Below are 20443 nucleotides of genomic sequence, written 5' to 3' on the forward strand. Positions count from 1 at the left end.
TATCATACACATCAGCTGACATATATATTCTGTTATTAATATTGAGAGAAAGCATATGATTTTTCAGTTTCAGCCAAAAGAGGTGCAATACATGGGGCTGTCAGGTCACAGCGTAAGAATAACAAGAGTCAATACATGCTTTTGAAGTGAGTGTTATTCTATTGATTTTTCAATAGTCCAGCTATCTTAAAATCAGTTTTCAGGACAAGGAATTAGTTCCAGTCTTTAAACGTATGTTGGTTGGTCTAAGCTATATGTACAGCATCCTTTTAGGACATAGAAGCTGTGAACCCTGCCTTTATGTTTCAGTTACTGCTTCAGTGTTCCTTCTAGTCAGGCTTATACATATGCACTGTTTGCAGAGACAATTTCATTGTTGAAATTTCACTTTATCTTAAAGTAATATTGAAAACATAACATTTTTCATGATAGAGTTGAGAGTATCATTTGGCTTCTTTGCCATGTATCAAATAGCAGAGTGCTCAATGCCTGCGTGGTAGTGATGAGAACTAGCCTCACCTTTTGAGCTTTCAAACAATCTAACTTGCAGAAAGTATGGTTAAAAAATGAAAAGAGAGACGATTTCTTTTCTGTTGAAGCTCTGGAGGGTGTATTGATTGGAGGCACTTGAACAGCAGTGCCCATTGGGTCTTGTTGGGAGACTTGCGAGATGAATGACTACACAGCAGTAGCTCTTTAAAATGGGGAGCTTGAATTGGAGGAGCGAGCTCCTAGTAAGCGGATAACCCACACTTATCCTTAACCTCAGAGTTTGATTTTACTGGTACTTATGATTTAAAAAACAAAACAAACAAAAAAAGCACCTTTATCTTTTCTGCAGTTTAAAAAAAAATCATCACAATTTTTTTCTCCTCTCCTTTCACAGGTTCCAACTATGGGAGTCCCCGTCCAGCTCATGCCAACATGAATGCCAATGCAGCTGCAGGGCTTGCCCCAGAGCATATCCCTACTCCAGGGGCAGCTCTGTCCTGGCAAGCTGCAATTGATGCTGCCAGGCAAGCCAAATTGATGGGTAGTGCTGGCAATGCAACAATATCCACAGCTAGCTCCACGCAGAGAAAACGGCAGCAGTACGGGAAACAGAAAAAACAGGGTACCACCACAGCTACACGTCCTCCCCGGGCACTGCTGTGTTTAACACTGAAAAATCCCATCCGGAGGGCATGCATCAGCATCGTCGAATGGAAATATCCTTTTTGATGTTCTTATTTGGAAAAACAGCAACTTGTTAGTGTGTGTCAGGTGCTACTCATAAGTATGAGGAAATCAATACATTAAGTGGAAAGGCACCACTGGGAATGTAAGGTGTATGAGTAGTATCTGGTATTTTAACTGAGATTATTTATGCTGGGGAAAAAACATTTCGGACTGAAGCTGTAACCATACCCATGTGTATGAAACTGCCAGAAGCTTAAATGATAATGGTTAGGGGCTGAATTCTACTCTTCTAAAAACATGTACCTGAAGCTTAAATCAGTGGGAGATATGTGAGGTATCTGAAGCCAGTTAAACTAGGAAGTAGGGAAGTAGAAAGTAGTGAAAAAGAAAAATAGCTAAAGTAATCCTGCCACATGCTCAAATGCAGTATGAGGCCAGATCTAGTAGGCTGATCAAGAGACAGACTGTCACAGATGATGGATGACAACCACTGACACAGAACTGCAGAAGGCAAGGGTCAGTGCTGCTTTCCTGGAAAGTCAATGAGAGTTTGGCTGTTGGCTTCATCGTGTGGAAGGAGCAAAGTCTTTTTAGTCAGCCAAGGCTGATCAACAAAAGCTGGAATTTGTATTTCACAGAAAATTCACAAACTGAAATAAAAATATACCTCCCCTGCCTCCCCAAAGAGAAACCAAGACTGACCCTGAACCGTAATCATCAGTAAATCACAAGCTAATGGGGTTCTTCAGTAAATGGAAAAGTATTGTTAGGGGTAGATAAGCACTTCAGGGAAAGGCCGTACAGAACTCAGCAGTAGTTAATATGTTAAAAAAAATATATAAATACTAATTTAAAAAGCCATTTAAGACAATGTGATAATATTGTTCCTTTGGGGATCTGGTGGGACATTATAAAGATGTAAGCAGAATATGATCATATTAGGTCTCACTGACATGGATATCTTTTTTCAGAAGAACAACTTGTTAAAAATACTCTTGTCAATTGTTAGATATCCTTAAAGTTCCCATCTGCCTATTCCTTTCTTCTGATGCTAATTTTTAATCCCCTTGATTAAGGTTGCTACCGTTCATCCCTTTTGGCATAGCTCTCATACTTTAAGCATAAGATGATGGATGATGACTAACAGGATGAAGCTGAATATTGGTTTACTTGCCAGCACCCCAGTAACCATGTCTTTAGAGAAAGAGCAGAGTGACATTTGATAAATGAATAAGATCAGCAATGAACGATGGGAATGATGTGTTGTAAACCAGGATACAGCACTGCTGAGATCAAGAGGAGGGCCAAACAATGTGATTAAAGCAATCCAAAGATGCTGACGCTTGCATTTTTTTGTTTGTTTGGTCTTAGGTGAGTTGGTGGAAATATTTTTTCATCAGAACCTCTCATTGGATGTACAGTATTTATAAACATGAAGCACTTCAATGACAAATAAAAATATCAAAGGGCCGTGATAAGATTTAATTTTATTCTGTACACAGACTTTTCCTAATTGCTGAAAATTACTGAGAAAAACTTAGCTTAATTTTCTGAACCTCTGAAATCTAAGCACAGTAGATATTAAATATCAAATGGCACTTCTATGGTGTTTCATACCCAAACATTATAGTGTTAAGAGCCTGAAAGCACAATTGCATGTAAGAAAAAGTGAAATGAAATAATTACACAGGTAAATCTTTGAAAAATATGTTTTTATTCTGCTGGATTTGCAGTGCACTTACAGTTTTTATATCACTGTATTTTTACAATGTATAAAGAGACTAGAAATGAAAAATAAACACAAATGCATAAACAGTAATAAGCTTATGGATAATATTCCTGTAAGGAGAAAAAAAAATGTAGGCAAAAGGCAATTAAGAGAAAGAAAGCCTATGGACATTGAAGTCTTTATGCAGTAAGTACTATGTATCGAACCTGAGGTACATGAGAAATCCCATTGATTTCACCTCTAATGTATCTACCCAGATCTGCAGATCTCTGAGGTTGCCTGGAATTTCCCAAGACTGTCTGTGTAGTTGTCACATTATCCTTTTATTTGTTCTGGCTTCTTATTTGACTACAGGCCATAATTGCCACAATGACATATTGAATTAATCTCCTTCTAGAAAGGATCCTACTTGTTGTCTTCCTCCTTGTTATCGTATATCTCATAGAATTCATAGGCTTAAGCAGGATAGTTCAGTAGGTTTTGGAAGCCTTTGGCTCTTCCACTTGTGAAATACAGAATGTATCTGAGCAGAGGTCAGGTGCCTGGGGTTTGTCTGTATCTTGCAGTTCAGGCTGCTGGACATCCTGATCTCCAGTTCATTCTTGCTAAAACCTGCTGAGAATGGTAGTCTGCTGACCAGAAGCATGCATACTCTGTTGACATTTGGCAACACTGCAAAACCAGTCCTGTGGTAGATAAACTCATGCTCAAACACACTCTGTGTCATGGAGTGCACTACCTGGCTTTCTCCTTGTCCTCTCCTGCTTTTCATTCCCCTCCAGAGTACTGGTGAGTTATCCCAGAGCTAGCCTACAGGATATTCTTGCAGGCAAGTAAATATAGACAGACTGTAAATTTGGTCTCTAGTCTGACTGGAGATACTTCACAGCTACTAAGGTTAAGAAGTCCACACACACACACACACAAAAAAAAAAAATAAAAATAATACAGTGCCAGCAAACTGAAGTCAGTACAAAAATGTCCTTTGATTTTTCCATAGACAGAGGGACAGCAGAGGTTGTACAGGGTTGGTTTGTTGCACGTCTCAAATATTGTTTTTGATTTTCAGGGGTGGGTGGTTTTTTTTTTTTCCTCTCCTGAAGGAGGTTGATGACAGGATACAAACACAAGAAAAAGAAGTACTACCTCAAATAATTTAAGAAAAAAAATAATAATATGTGGCTATGAACAATATAAGCACACTTTGGATAAAACCCATTTTATCCCCTTAAGTTTTATTATTTAAATGTCTTCTAGCAGAATGTGTACATGTATTTTTGGGCCCTTGCATTTAACTTTGAGATATGAGAGAGTATGACAAAAGTGTAAGCTTCTATTAAAAATTACTTCAAGGTTTGAAAACGCTGATGGAAAAGACACGGAGAAACTAATTGTAAGAGGACAGATGATGGTCCTTCCAGAACAGGCTTCTGTTATTAAAAATAGTACAGCCACACTTGAAGGAAAATAAGGAAAATGCTATCTAAATAAATAAAAGAAGAAAAAACTTTTAAGAAATCTGTGTTTACTCTGGCACGCGACTGGCCTACACTGCTTTTGACATATTAGGAAGATTCTTGGCTGGGAGCAACTAAAAGCACTTAAAAAGGCATATGTTTCTTTTCAGAATATAAGGGGCTTGGAATGTTTTCTTTAAACAGAATTCTTATAAGTCTTTTTTTTTTTTTTTTTATTTGTGTGCACATTTCAGAATAATTTCCTTAACTCCATTCCTCAGACCATTTGAAATAATTATTTTACTGACTATTTTTGCCAATTGTGTGGCCTTAGCTATCTATATCCCCTTTCCAGAAGATGATTCCAATGCCACCAATTCCAATCTGGTAAGTCCTTGATGGTGTCTAATCTCATTACTTTGAAAGTCCTTTTTAGAAGTCACCAGAGAGACTGTTGAAGTTACAGAATGTAAATATATCCACCAAAGATGATAACATAACGAAGTAAAATTTGGTTTTGAGTGCTCAGTCTCCTCTATTCATGTGAGCACCTGTTTCAGTTGAGCTGGATTTAGAAAAGATTGTTCCAAAAACCGCGCGGGTGCTGTGCGTGATGTTTTGGCTAGCGAATTCCTGCATGTTGCAAAAGTGCTTGGTAAGTTAAAACTGCAGGTGTTTGTGGAAGAAATCCTTTAATTACGGATTATATTGTGTTTTTGTTTTACAAAGTGCTGTTGTGAAATTGATACGGTTCTCCTGTCAGGTGATGCATGGGAGCACAGCCTGATGACTAATTTCTGGGAAGTGTGTTAATGCTTGCATTTCACACTGATACACGTCTTGTTGAATGTTTTTTTTTCCTCTTGTTGGGATAATACAGTTTTTCCTGTGTCACCACGGATGCTAATACTGGTACTTTAGGACAGAGCATAGTATATTTACCACAGATAAAGGGGAGAGAACATTTGCTTTTGGCATAGTGTGAAGTCATAGCAAATAATTCTGTTCAGTAAGGGCACAATGCAAAACAGTTCTGGAATGCTATTCACTGAATTAGCAGAAGACATTTTTCTTCCCCCAAAACACGTGGACAAATCTCCTACTTGCGCAGTTGGATCATAATGAAAGTTTATTCCCAGGGTTTAAGAGTTGGGATGCTATTTCCTGATTGAAAATGTATCTAGGCATTAGAATTTTTAGAGCAACAGAGAAGGGAGTAAGAGCCATACTTACAATGTAGGGATAGTTGGGGTGGCTGACAGACATTATAATTGAAATGATCTATGCTGTTCTCTGTAAGAAAGTAATCTGATTATATATCTCTTGAACTTGCATAAAGGAAATTGCAAACTTCAGGACTTCTTTGGATCTTTTTTTTTTTTTTTTTTTTTTTTTTTTTAACCTTAGTGTAGTGCTTTTCCACTGTAACTTTTTAAAGGTGTTTAAAAACAGTAGCAGGAGGAGATAAGAATTGTTAACTTATTAAATATTCTCTATATTTACATTTAATTTCACACCCATACTATCATTTTTATAAAGAGAATTTGTGGCTTGTTGTTTCTTTTTTGCTGCCATCTCTTTGCTAGTTTGACACAGTGTTTAACAATGATGAACCATGGTGTGTAAGTTTAGAACACCTCAGCATGGCATCTCTCAGAAATTAGTATATTTTAATAAAAACACAGTTTCATTTGATCCTCTGGCTATATGAAGATAATATGTTGATTGTTGCACATTCTGTCTTACAAGGTTGAAAGAGAAAAATGAAACAGAGTTGAAGTTTAGGGGAGCTCTAATTTGTCTCGAGTTTAATTGGGTGTGGGTATTACCTTATCTCAGTGACTGCTAACTAATACTAGGTTGGAAGTGTGTTCAAATAACTTCATAATTGAATGAGTTATACTGAAACTTTTCTATTACTAGAAAATATATGCAATTTGTGAGCTGAGTTACTACTCTGAATCTGTTTTCCAAGGCATCTTTTGCATCTTTTATGTCATTTGGTTAATCCATCAAAACATTCATGTTAGTTGTGAGTTAGATTTAAAAACAAACAAAACCAAAACAGCCAAATTTACAATCTCAGGAGACTTTAGAAGTGTAATTGGTTTGAGGATGAGGAGGCATGGTTATCTTAGATATCTGTCTAGCTGTTTCATAGAAGTAAGGGGATAAGAAAGTGAAATGGGGGCTCTCTTCAGCTGCATTTTGTTCTTTGGATCTCAATGAAAAAGTGATTAAAAATGGTAAATGGGGTACTTAATATCAACTGGCCTAGGAGGGGTTTGCACTAGTGGAATTAAGACTCTGTTCTACATTATAGATCTAACCCTAGAGATCTGACTGCCCACTAGCCTTTGGTCCTGTGATTTGAAAAAGGTGCAGATAACAAGATGTAACATGGTTTGTCCAGGACATTGAATTATGCTTCATGTTCCACTGAAGTTAATTCAGCATTATCTCCTGTTAGTCCCAGCCCTTATTTTATTTGATTTTTGCCTTAGGGTGTTATATGTATTGGCAGGTATATCCTGCTGTCAGGAAGTAAAGGTTTTGAGTATATCATTTACTGCATTACCAAACTGTTCACAGGATTGCATAGTGATCAGTGAGTAAAGTACTGAGCAATAGGGAGGGAAAGTGGAGGCAAGTGGATGTGATAAAGGTGTTGTTTTGTTGTTTCTTTTTTTTTTTTATTAAAAAAAAGTCTTGCAATGAGATGAAAGAATATATGAAACTCAGACTGAAAGGAAAGCTATTTTAGATGGCAAGAACTGCAGAAGAGAGAGGCCTTACTCTGATGTAGCCAAACTACACATGGAACAGCCTAGAAGGAAGCTGGGGTTGGTGATAATTTCTTTAAAAAGTTGGTGCTTTTACAAAAGTTGCATGACTATTTTTTTCTACCTGTGAGCATGTATTTTGCAATCAGATGTTTTTTGGTATTTTGTAGCCACGAAGTCTAGAGCTCCAAAGGCTTTAATCTGAAACAGAAATGGAGTGTGTCTGCAATGCATGCATTTGAGTTAATAGTGTGTGCATATGTGTGTCTTGTGCAGAAACATGAGTTTGACAGAACATGTAGTGGCCCAGAAAAAACTTGCACTTGTGTAAGAAGTTGTTTCACTTCCATTTTACAATTTAATTCTTAAGCAATAAAGCCACCACAGAAATTCCCACATCCCTGGTTTCCTGAGCCATCCCTAACTTTCTGAGACACAGAGGAACCATCTACAGGAAGTATATGCTGGATAGTAACTGTTTTACAAGATCTGAATGTGACAGAACAACACTTTTCCAGTAAACTGACACTTTTCCCTTTGAGCCCAAAAGTTCCTCTTCTAAGGGTTCATCATAACTTTTCAAACAATGTTTTCTTTCAGGTCTGAGGTTTTAAAAAAAAAAAAAAAAAGTCATTTTGAATAAGCTCATTGAGTAAAGGGTGGTCAGAGAACAGAGATTCTGAACTGAATGGTTTGTTTTCTTTGTGTAAAAGGAGAAAAATTATAACGAAGTAAAGTTTTGATGAATAACTATAATCTTTGTCAGTTTCATGGATGTTATCAGCCATTGGTTCAATGGGGCGTGCTTATTGCTGTATGTCTTCCATAGGAGTCTTGAAGAGACATATACCTCATTCATGTGTACAAAAAAACCAATAATGTAGGTTCATAACTCCATTTGCATAAGCCTTGTCTTTAGATACAAGACCTATTTGTTACTGTGCCATAGTAACTTACATAAGCATTGGAACTAAATACAGAAGTTTCCAATAAATAATCTCTTGTCTTTTGTGTTAGTGAGGAATTGTGATTAACTATAATGCATTAGAAGTTTAGGCCAAAAAACCACACACACACTGACTGTTCTTTTGCAATCTGACTTTCCATAAGAATTCCTATAAATTTTCAAGCTGCTTATATCAAGTTTAGGGCTGGTAGTTTAGACTCTCATTTTCAAGATGCGCATACGTATGCTAAAACCCAGATTTTGCATTTTTGTGCTTACTGGAGTTATTTCTGCCACTTGCTTTAAGAAATATGTTAGAATGATATCATGTAGTAATAACAAAAGCTTGAAATTGGCTTCAGCAGTTTTTGGTTTTACTTCTACAATGTGTTGTCTGGAAAACTATTAAACTTGCAGAAATGGAGGAGAGTCATATTAGGTGCAATGTTGTTTTGGTATTACTGAACTCTGCTGAGGTTTTGCTTAAATTTGCAAGTAGCAAAAGCTCATGCATGACCCTGTGCAAAGAACAATTTTGTATTCTCTTGATGCAGTCAGAAAAATTTGAGCTAGTTGGAGGGGAATTGAAGCTAGCCTGCATGAGAGGCTGTAACAGATATGGAGGCTTTCTGCTTGTTATCCCTGCAATTATGCATTAGAACAGAGATAATGTACATTTAGGAATAAAACTATAGACTGCCTGAGATAGGAAGCTGAGAGGAAAATGCCTCTGTCACTTTACTGGCAATCGCAAATGGCACAAGCCTGGTCAATGTCACAGCATGGCGATAACATAATGAGGTTAAAACCAAGGTTTACAGCACGTTCCATGGAAGGCAATTCAGTCAGTTGTTTATACATTGGATAAATAACAGGAGAAAATTCCTTGTGTGGTTTTGATAGCTCTACTTTCCCTTATCCTTATTACAGGAAGGAAACCCTTTTGTACAATAGTTAAGTTTAAAAAAAGATCTCCTGCATTTTTATGTCAGCTTATAATAGGATGTCACCTTCAGACTAATTTGTTAAACCCAAAATAGGACCTTGTGAAAGGGAAGATGGGATTTGTGCTTGTTTGTCAGTGTTTGTGCCAGCAGGTGTTTGAGTGAATGCCTGCCTATGGAAAGGGACTTGCCTTCCAGGGAGCTGTGGCTGCTTTGGTGACTATGGTAGCATCCAGTTGAGTGGGCGATTCCTGTACAAAAATAAAAAAAAAATCAAATCTTTTTGAATTTGAAACAGGCTGGCACGGTAGATGGGCATGTGGCTCTTGTATTTGTAGTTAATATAACAAACATAATGGCATAACAAACTTCATCATTTTCTGTATCGATGAGTTCTGAAGTCAGCATATGGAGCGGTTTGCTTGTAACCATTTCTCTTGTGCAAAATCAGAAAGTGTTAGCAAAATGGAGGTGAGGGGTCAAGAAAAGAAGGGATGTTTTATCTGGATAAAGATAAGGAAGAATACTACTCAAAAGCTTTTGGTTCTCTTCTGTCATTGCTATAATCTTCCCCTGTGACAGTTCCCAACCAGTGAGTGATAGTAATATATAGTATAGTAATAGTATAGGACTGTAGAGTAATAAAAAGTATAGTACTGTACAGTAATGAGATACGTTCACATTAGAGGTGAGGTGTAGGATGGGGTAGACTGGCTACCAAGTTAATAAGCTCTGATAGGTTTATTAGCTTGGGCCCCATGCCAGTGCTACTACAGCTGGAGGATGCTATGTAATTTGAAAAGTGAGAAGCAAGCAACAGAAGCTGGAAGGGAGGACTCGAGGAGTGTGGAAAGGGACTGGAGTGAGGAGAAGATAAGAGATTCAAAAAAAAATCATTGAGGACTTGCTCTCAAAAGATTGAGAATTGCTGTTGTGTATGATGCTAAGGAAGCTGAATACAAAGGAATTTAGGTTCAACATTGCGAAGAGTCCTCAGAATTCCTGCCTTTGGCAGGGGGAGGTCATCTCAGCTCAGCATCCCTAGCAGCAATGAACATGGTGTGGAAGAATAAGCACTGAATGTTGAGAGGAAGACATTCAAGCCCATCTGCTGGTTCTGGTATTAGCAAACTGTATGGCCTTGGGTAAATTGTGGTCTCAGCTTTCCCATCTGTAAAGTGAGTCGGTTACGGCTTCCACAGTGAATGTAATTAGTCAGTGCCTTACATCATCCAGACTGTTATGAGGAATGTTGTAGAAAGACTGTCAAGACAAGAATAAAATCTGTAGCAATCTGTTCTGAGCCCATGGCCTCTAATCAAAAAGGATGGGTGAAAGGTAGGACAGAACCCTCATTTCTTTTGCACTGGGTGCAGCAAATCTTAATTTCTATGAAGTGTGTAGGACTGCGTCATCACAATTTCATCTTGTGTGATGAATTATTTGAAGGGACCTCTTCTGAATGTTTAAATATACAGTCTTTTTATCATTCCTAACATGGTAGTGTAATTTCCTAGGCTTTGAGAGGAAGAATCTAGTAAAGCAGAGATTAACACCTATATGTGTTATTAGCAGGGCTAAAATTGTTGGATTCCCTGGGAAGACCTCTGCCACCTGAGTGGTAATTGGCAGTAGTAAGAGGTTATTCGATGTGGACCAGGTGAAAAACTAATTGGGAAAGCTTTTGCAGGATTCAGAGATGTTTGCACACAGCAGAGGAATGCCTGGTTCTATTCCAGGGTCTGGAAGGGACTGAAGGACTTCTGCATCTTTGTAAAAGGGGCTCTTTCTAGTGCTTTTTTTTTTTTTTTCCAAAAATGCTTCCTTCTGAACTTCTCCACATCTCAGTCAAATCCCAGTCTTCTGCTTCTCTTTATACCAGTGGTCCCACTGTCCTCACCAACCCTGTGCTTTTGTTATTGTTTACCACCTCTTGATCTGCTCATCTGCTCTGAGATCTTGCTCATCTTTGTGTCTGTTTTTTTTTTTTTTTTTTTTTTCTTTTTTTTGGGGGGTGGGGGAGAGGGGGGAATGGAGTTGTCCTTTTTAAGATTCATTACCTGTGCTTTGCCAAGGTAGTTTCTTCATTCCAGCCAAACTTCCATTAGACCTGTCCCTTTTCCTATGTGCTATGGTCTCCCCTTCACAGTAGTTCTATATGTTTCCCATCTTCCCATTTGATCTCAGTGCTGTCCTCATCTTTGGACCCCTGACCATTTCTCTAATTAACATGGGTCTGATATTCTCTTCAGCACATTGTTCTCCCAGTCTGAACCTGCCCCTGATTTGGTCTTAGCCCTTCTGCTTTTGAAATCAGCTGTGTCCTTTCCAATGATGTCTGGAAGACAGCAGAAATACTCAGAGAGTGGGCCCAACTCACAGGTTGGTTGCTTTATTCCACCTTGGTTCAGACCAGTGTAGAACAGTTATTACGTGAGTCCTTGTATGCCTTTGTAGCCCTTGCTCAGCTCTGTGGGTGTGATGCATGCATTCAGGTCCGCAGAAGCTGTAAGATGCCAGATTAGTATTTGTAACGACAATTTAAGTGTTAAGTTTTAGCAAGTCTCTGTGAAGCCTGTGCAGATGGAGTTAAGAGCCCATCTGGCTAAACTTAAGTGGGTTGGCAAGGCAAAAGATGCAGCACTGACACAAAGGCCATTAATTTGCCAGTTCTTATGATGTTATTGCAAACTGTATGGTCACTAAAGAAAATAGGTGTTGATTTTTTTTTTTTTTTTTTTTGACTGGGTTAGAACAATGGATATTGTTAAGCTGTTTTGGCTGAAATAGTGCACAAATATTCAGCCTGAAGCAGAAACCAGCATAAAAAACTGTTGCATTAACTCTTGAGAATATCACAATTAAAAGCAGCTGAAAAGAGTATCTTAATAATGGAAAGAGTTGGTTAGCCTTAACAGAAGTAATGCTAGAGATTCACCTCCATTAGCATCTTCCCTATTAAAGTATAACAGTGCCTCACTGAATCAGTAAGATACTGAGAAGTGTCATAATAGACTTTCAGAATTAACTAATGAATTATATATAATGCTGTAACGATTCAAGTACATTTACATTATGCAGTATATAAAGTAGTATAGAGAGGAGGTTTAAGAGATGCAGACCAAGGCAGAAAGTGGATTTCAGATAGGCATGTATTTATCTTTCAAATCCCCTGAGACAAAATTCAACTATTCAAAAAGGGTTGTTCTAGTTTAGAGGAGCTGCAGAGGGAGGACCTTTGTACAGACAGCTGCAAGACTGTTAGAAGAAACAGAGACTCCTATTTGCTTACAGTGGGACTAGGGAAGAGTTGTGGAAGAACATTTCTGTCACACAAACTGGTCCAAGTCCATTGAAATATACACTTGAAACGGGCTGTATGTTTTTATGTAAGATATTTTGAAATGTTAACTATGTTTTGGTTCTGATTGATGGCAAATTTATTGATTTAGTCCAAACAGTGATTTATCCTATTTCTCTAGACAGCCCTGATTACCAATTTTCCTTTCTTTGTGTAAGCTTTCTGAATCTGACTTATCAAGTGCATGTTCAATTTTTTTCTTTTCCAGGTAGTAATTATTCCTGTTTATCAAACCTCAAGTTCACTGTGGGATGCCTTTTTTGTTATGCTGTTCAGGAAAGATAGGAAAAATATGGAAGCAGGCCAAATAAGAGATTTTAAGTGCTGTTGTTTTCACTGTAGTTTAATTCCTGTTCCTGCAAAAGTAACATAGTCTTTTAAAAACAGTGGAAATTTCCAAAATGGCAGGTACCACTTGTATTGTCTTTTTGGTACAAGTATCATCATCCCTCTGCAAGCCTGTGGGGTGTTAGACTTTTGTTCCTGAGTTCATCAGAATCCTATCAATGATATTAGGAAATGAGTATCTCTACCTAGAAATTCAATAGTTTTAGATTCCTTCATGTATAGTTAGTATTATACCATGGTTTGGAGTACCTCCCATTGACCTCACTGGAGTCTGCTTGACTAAGTGACCCACATCTATCCACTGATTTATTTTATGCTATTGACAAACAATTGTTGGAACCTCAGGCTTGCTGACATGTGCAAAATCATTGACTTTAAAGGTGATACTCCCTGTACTTGTGCAAACTAGACCCCCCCCCCCCAATAAATTATGCCTAATTCCCTTGGAAATAAAAGAATGGATGTGCTGTTTGCCAAGAGGGCAGAATTGCCAGAAGGGAAGAAAATGCTTTGTATGTCCATCAAAGTTTTGATTGTCTCTTCCTCTTAGGGACAATTCCTTCTTTTTCTCTGTCTTCTACTTCATAAAATCTGAGGGTTCTTGCACCATGGCAGCTCTTCAGTTCTGTTGGTTGAATGGCAGCTTGTAGTCCAAAGCAAGCTAAGACCATCCTTGAATTTCACTATTGATAAATGCTGGACAATTCTGGAAATGAGTCTGTTTACATCCACTGGAACAAACTTTATTTTCTACTCAGTATTCTAACCATGAAAAGCTCATGCTTATCAATAATATTTTTCTATTAAGAATATAATGTTGGACATTCTCCAGTTAGGGGAAGACATCCAGTAAGCCGTGAGAAATGTTCATTAACGTCTCTTCAGTATGTTGCATTTCTGGAAGATGCTGGAAAGCTGGCACGGCATGTTCTCCTTACGACATCCGTAGCAAGTTGTGTTGCACCTAAACCTAGGCAAGGGAGCTAGACCAGCTGGATTCGCTTAGCTAAACCACTTGATTTATACCTGCAAACTTTTATACATGAATGGCATAAATTGATGTCTTGATTCTCACAGTGGGTTTATGCATGCAGATCTTGGTCTCTAATGCAGAATCCCCTGACCCAAGGCACAGACTTGTTACAGGGAAAACTGTTAGCCTCCTCTTGTTGCTGATAGTACTTACAACAGTCGCTTTTCAGTCTCTGTAACAGTGGTGTCAACACCTTTAGCCACATGAACTAAATTTGGTGATGGCAGGAGCAGATGCTCAACTCCCATATTATAAGCTTTCCAAAAGTGGCACGTATGTGGTTCCCTAGCTAGCTGTATTGGCAGCTGTGCAACTGTTTTTCAGGCTGTCCTGATATACTCACACTGATGGAGAGGCTGGGGTTTTAGAATTCTTCCTTTTATGCTGGCTTGCTATTGTCTGCTGCTTGTAAAATGTATTTGTTGGTAGCTTATATTAGAAACTGACACAATCGTGTTTTGCATATGATTATTCTCTTCTGGTATGTTGAAATGTTTTTCTAGTTAGTAACAGATTAAGCCAATTTATTACTATTTCTCCTTGATCTGAAGCTTGATGAATGCTTTTCACATGGACATTTAAAAATATTTTGTTTCTACTACATACGCTCACACAGAAGCGGAACTTGCATGTTATTTTATTATTATTTTTTATTCATTGACAGCCACTTATAGTAGCGTTATCCTTGTGTGGCCTTGTTGTTTGTCAGAGTAACTTTAAAACAAAAACTCCTGTTTAAATGAGATTACTCAGCTGAACATGTGGCCACAAAAAAAAAAATTAAAGATCTGGTTTCATAATTGTTTCACAATCTAAACTTGTATTTAAAAACAAACAAACAGAAAGGTTCTCCTCATTATGGTCTTCAAGATAATGTCTGAATCTGAACAAAAGACACATCAATGCCCTTCAGGAGTGGTTGACTGAGATGAAAGACTGCAACATAAAATAGCTTCGAAGAGAATGAACAGTTCCTATTCGCCTTCTTTAGCTGCTAACACTGGATCATAACAATGACAAACTAAGATCTCAAACACACAATTTTTACCACTATATTGACAGATCTTGGGGCATTTAACTATTAAGGAGTGTTTTTCTGTAGAATAAGGAATTCAGCTACTTCTGTTCTTAAAAGTCCCTGCTGTCCTTGCAACAAAAAGAAGGAAAGAAAGGATTTCCAGCTTCCCACTCCTATCAAATGCCTCAGGTGCCTCCTGAGTCCTAGAAGCTAAATAAACATCTGTTTATACAAATACTGAATAATCATCTGCAACTATACTAACTGACCAATACTGTGTTTTCACTTGGTGTTTTCTGTAAAACTGAGCACGCAAAGTAGGGAGAACAGTAGGTAATAGTTGGCATGTCCATCCCACCCAGGATATCCACATGCACAGCTGGTGTGCACCTGATGTTGCATTGACTTCTACCATCAAAAAATGGATACATCTCCTTAAAAAATGGATACATCTCCTTTAAAGCAAACAACTCGTGTCCTAGTTTTTATAAAACATTAACCATAATTTGTTTTTCACTTATCCAACCCAAAATCAAAATTTAGCTGTGAATCAAGTCACCGATGTCTTTTATAGCTCTAATCTTATTTAATATTTTCACTGTATTCTACTTCTCATTTGACAATTATATAACTTTTATCAGCCTCGAGAGTGTGATGGCTTCATCCTGGCATAAATACGTTGCTGTTTATAGCAGTCTGATCTTCAGCATTACCTTTTGTTTACTACAAGTAAGTGTGTAATACATTTTAAAACACTCTTTAAAACTACATTGCAGTTTCAGAATCATTTTTAATCTCGGATATAAATATTAACATCCAATCCATTTTGTCTCCATTTTCTATTTTTCCTATGATAAAAACCAGCACTGCTGCTACTTTATGTTCAGTCTGAAGCATCAGGCTGTTGTATGAAAGTATTTGACAGCCTACAGGGGAAAAAAGAAAAAGCAGATGAAGCAAAGTTGAGTGTTTTAGCCTTTCAGAGGCTATGAAATATGAGAATGTGTTTGAGTCATTCAGATGATCTTTCCATACTGAAATCCTACGGAGTGAATGAAAAAGAGGGGAAAAATTGCTGAAAAGTATTTGTAACTCTCAGAAGGTCTAGTTCTGCAAAGTTCTGAGTGTGTAGACAGTAGTCACCTTACAGACGATATGGCTACATGAGGGACGTAAGGTTTAAAGGTTTTAAGAGCAGGAGCCAATCTAGGGAAAATGTAATGCAGTGTCTGAGAGAATTAAGTGTTGATACTACTATGGAAATATTTCTGATAAATATCTCCTGAAATAAATTCAGTCATGGCTGACAGATCCTTTTGGAAGTGTTTACTTTTGCTTTCATATTGTGTGTTGAAAAAGGATACCACAGAGATATCCCCCTTTCAAAGGAAGAGAGATCACAGTTTGCATTCAAGCTGCTACTCGTGTGCTTCTCTGCTCTATTCATCTCAGTTACTTGAGTCATTTTCCATAGTAGGCAAGTAGCATTGTTGGGCTCTGGTATGAATTTGTAGGAGTGTGTTTAAAACAGTCAGTGTTTTTTATGGTTAATTCCCTCCCTCTGCTATCCAGGCCTGAACTGACATGGCTCCTAGCCTGTGTGCCTGCTGATGCTGTTCAATAGAATACAAAGAAAGGTTTCATTGGATGATAAAGTGTGTAAGTTGTTACAGCTTTTCTTTCCTTAAAAGAATAATAATTGCCAAAGAAGGGCTTCTGAATCACTCGCTCTTCAGTATGTCTTGGCTTTGTGTCAAAGCCTCTGTTGAACAAATACATTGAAATAGAAGAGCTTGGTTCTGCCCTTGACAGGCGTGCTGCATCCCACTGCTGAGATCTTCCTGGGGACCAGAGTTGTGGATGTTTCTGGGTGGTGTTGATGGCAACTCACATCACCGAGAAGCTGTATAATTGTCAGAGGTATGCCTTGTCCCTGTCATTCCACATCTATAACAAAAGCACACGTACTGACACAGGCGTTCTGGGTAGCAGGCACCCGTCTGGAGGCTTCTCCCTTGTCTCTGCATGCAGACAGAGCAGCAGCTGTGTGTGTAGGAGGGGTGCCTCTTCCTCTTCCTTGCACCTTCCCTTCTGTCTCGCTGGGATGGGTAGCAGGTCCCTCTGACAGCCTGTGCAGGAGACAAGGGCTGTTCAGCTTTTGAAATAGTGGCAGAGCAGGTAAGACTTTTCACTGTTGTCCCATGAGTGACTGTTCTAAGCTTTGATTAGGAGTGTGTTGAAAATTGCCTGTAATCGATGCATATACGTAAGTGTATATAGTCACTGAGAATAGAGGGCTGAATGCAGTAAGCTACAACGATAACCACATTGCACTCTGTGTGCCCCTGGCTATCGAAGCTGATGTGCCTTTACCATTCCAGCCCAGAAGGGAAACTGGCCTCAGCAGAGCCTTTGGCCTTTTGGAAGCATGAAAATCCATAGGGAGCTTAACACAATGCCTCTTTCCATGATCTGCTTAAAATTAAGTGGCCCATGACCTCTTGAAAGTCTGTCTGACCCTGTGGGAGTAGGTAGAGACCAAATGAACTAAAGAATTGCAGGACCCAGAGGTGAGCACAAGCTCAAATTTGGAGCCAAACTCCAAACTCCATAGATCATAGAATCATTTAGATTGGAAAAGAGCTCTCAGATCATATAGTCCAACCTTGATCAGGCCATATTGTAAAGGTGGTTGTTTAATCTTGATTTCCACTGATTTTATAATCTCACGTAGTGATTCCCTATCAAGAAAAGGAAAAATGTACAGCATATTTGTAAACATAACCTCAGCTCTAATTTAAAGCTGCTTAAGAATAACGTAACCTGGAGGGAAAAAAAAAAAAGGGGGGGGGATCCTTTTAATCCCTCCATACATTGTCCTACTACTACTACAAATTTGCATCACGAATGAAAACATTTCCTAACTCCATGTAAATTCTGACAGATTATGCTTGAGTCATAGTTTAATTGTCTTTATGATAAGGACCATAACCTTTTCTGTAGTTCCACTATTTTTTTCCTTATAATTCTTGTATTCTTTTTTTTGGTTTTGGTTGTTGATTTTTGGTGTCATTGTTATTCTTCTCTGAAAAACAAATAAACACAAAACAAAACCAGGGAAGAATACTGAGGAATACTGATGACTATTCTATCCATATTTGAAGGAAGGATGTTAGATCAAATTTTCAGTGCTTCTTTCACTAGCATGGCATAGAAAGTTGATAATGCTTTTCTGGTTCAGTGTTTTTTCTTGGACATCCTAGAATCTTACCAACCATCTTATCCAAAAGCTTTGCCCAGATGCTTGTGACCAGCTGACCTTGCACATGATCTGGAAACCACCCTGAAGACCTGCTGCTCTCATATGTAATGAGCGTTTGATGAGTTTGGCCTACATTCTTTGGTTCCAGACACGTGCCTTTGCTTCTGACTATATTGAAACATATATTGTTCAGTTGTTCTGAGTTCTGATAAATACTTTTAAGCTTGCATTGCTTTAGCAAAACGAGAAGCATTCAAATTGAGCTCAGTTGGTGAGTCTCATTTGAATGGCTTGCAAACAGTATGTTGTGTTTCTTCTGCTGTTTGGATACTTCTGTCATGTCTCTGCATCTTCTCTCTGCCTTACGTGCTGGAGCACCACTCTGTATAGAAGTAATTATCTAGTTATCCTGTTCTGTTATCAGCAAACACATTTTAATTGGACTAGAGAGCGAGAGACTGATTGTGGCATTAAATCTGTTATTTTTAATTGTCATATTAAAAATTGTTGTTTTAGATCCCCTGGTCTAAATCAGAAAAGCAAGAACTGAAAGCTTGTAAACAAATCCAGATCTGGCTTCCTAAGAAGCAGATGATAATACATCCTCCCTCATCATGCATAGGTGAGAAAAATGGTGATTGCAAAGCAAACACCAAGGGAAAAACAGCCCACAGAATAATGTACAGGGGGGAAAAAAAAAAAGTGAATTTTTAAAAAGCCCTCTTGTTATGGCTCACCAATAAGGACTGTACAAGAACTTGTTCAGGCATTTAATGCCAGAAAAAAAAATGTTTGTGCTTCAAGATATGTACCATCTTTGTTACAATAGTGAAACACTGCACACAGCCCTAAATGTTTTGGAATCTAATCTCATCATGTCCATCACATGACCATGCTCGAGGTATTTATTGATGAGGCTGGATAAATCCTAGCTGAAGAGAATGCCACTTGTCATGGAGCGAGTGAAAACCTGGGCATGTAGCCAGACTCTCAGGGACAATTTTGCATTGATGGTATATAGTGATTTATACTTGTCTTTGCTTCCATCACTGAGCTCGAGAACAGGGAGAGGGAGGAAGGAGGAAAGTAAAAGCACTGTATCCTTATGGGGATATTATTTACTTAAAAATTAAAACCTTTTTTCTCACTATTTTCTGGAAAAAAATAGAATATATAACTGCAATTGAAGTTAAAGTCTGTGTTATATGTGGATTAGATATGATGGTTGTGATGACTCCTCAACCTAAATTAATTTTTTCATGCTAACGTACTCATAATCCTGTGACAACAGAAACTAGTTTGTCAAGTAAGCTTAGACTACAGTGCTGATAAGTAGACTTGAGTTCTTGGTGGAATTTTTCTTGCTTTTCAGTGATGTTTTGTTTTAGTGAACAAATGTTCATTTTTTTTCCATTCTGCTTTCAGTGAATCATAGAATAGTCTACGCTTTAAAGATGGAAAATGACCAACATAGCCTTTTCTGACTTTCAGTAAAGCTTTTTGTTTTGCTGGCTTATTAAAATTAGTTTTTGCATTTGGGATCTGACTGATTTGTGCAAGGAGCAGTAGTTTCCACCTTTTCCCTGTAGCCTTACAGAAAAATAGCATTCCCAGGCAAAATTGAGTCAGGAGAGAGAAATGACTCATTCTTTGTATCATTCCCCTCTGACATTTACTTCATGAACAACCAAGAGGTTTAGTATGAAGTATGACTGTTGTATAAGAATACAGAAAGTTTACATGAACTAAAGGGGAGAATGGAAGAAGAATTTGGATGAGAGGTCCATTGAGGTTAATAAATTGACACACTGCATCAGGCTCAAGAAACCCCCTAAACCAAAAATAACTGAAAGCTGGGAGAGTATTTAGGAGAACTGCATGCCTGTCCCGTAATTGGTCTTCCTTTGGCATTTGATTATATTCACTCTTGGAAGCATGATAGTGGGTTAAATGAAACCTTCTTCAGGGGTGGAAAGCAAAACCTGAAAGTCAGAACTTTGGAATTTAAAATCCAGAAAGACTAGACTTTTTTTGATGTTGTTTGTTTGGTTTATGGTTTTGTGGTCAGTCATCTGCTGGCTTAAAGGGGAAGGAAAGAAAGGAGATCAATTAATGTGTTGGGAATACCTGAGACTCGTAATGCTGAAACAGTTTTTTTTTTCAATGCTTTTTCTTGAAACTTTTTTTTTTTTTTTTTTTTTTTTTTTTTGTCAGTAGTCTTCTTCTTTTAGTGGATTTGATTTAAAAGAAAACAACTGAAGCTGAAGACTTACATCTTGTTGTTGTAATTAAATTTAAGGAAAGTAGAAGGTTCAAGGTTTTCATCTGAGAAGTTCACCTTGAGACAGGAATGTAGGAACAACCAAACTCAGGTAGACATCTG

General features: G+C 38.0%; 1 protein-coding gene across 45 annotated transcripts in view; it reads left to right on the forward strand.

Moving 5' to 3' along the window:
- The window catches only part of CACNA1C (calcium voltage-gated channel subunit alpha1 C), a 476569-nt gene that overhangs the window by 69526 nt on the left and 386600 nt on the right, over positions 1-20443 (forward strand). For all 45 annotated transcript variants that reach the window (XM_072039979.1, XM_027463118.3, XM_027463184.3 and 42 more), the window contains exons 2-3: positions 887-1208; positions 4647-4752. In XM_072039979.1, coding sequence (XP_071896080.1) covers positions 887-1208; positions 4647-4752 — 428 coding nt within the window. The remainder of the gene's footprint in view (positions 1-886; positions 1209-4646; positions 4753-20443) is intronic.

Source organism: Anas platyrhynchos, chromosome 1 (assembly GCF_047663525.1).
Source record: "Anas platyrhynchos isolate ZD024472 breed Pekin duck chromosome 1, IASCAAS_PekinDuck_T2T, whole genome shotgun sequence".
Lineage (NCBI taxonomy): Eukaryota > Metazoa > Chordata > Aves > Anseriformes > Anatidae > Anas > Anas platyrhynchos.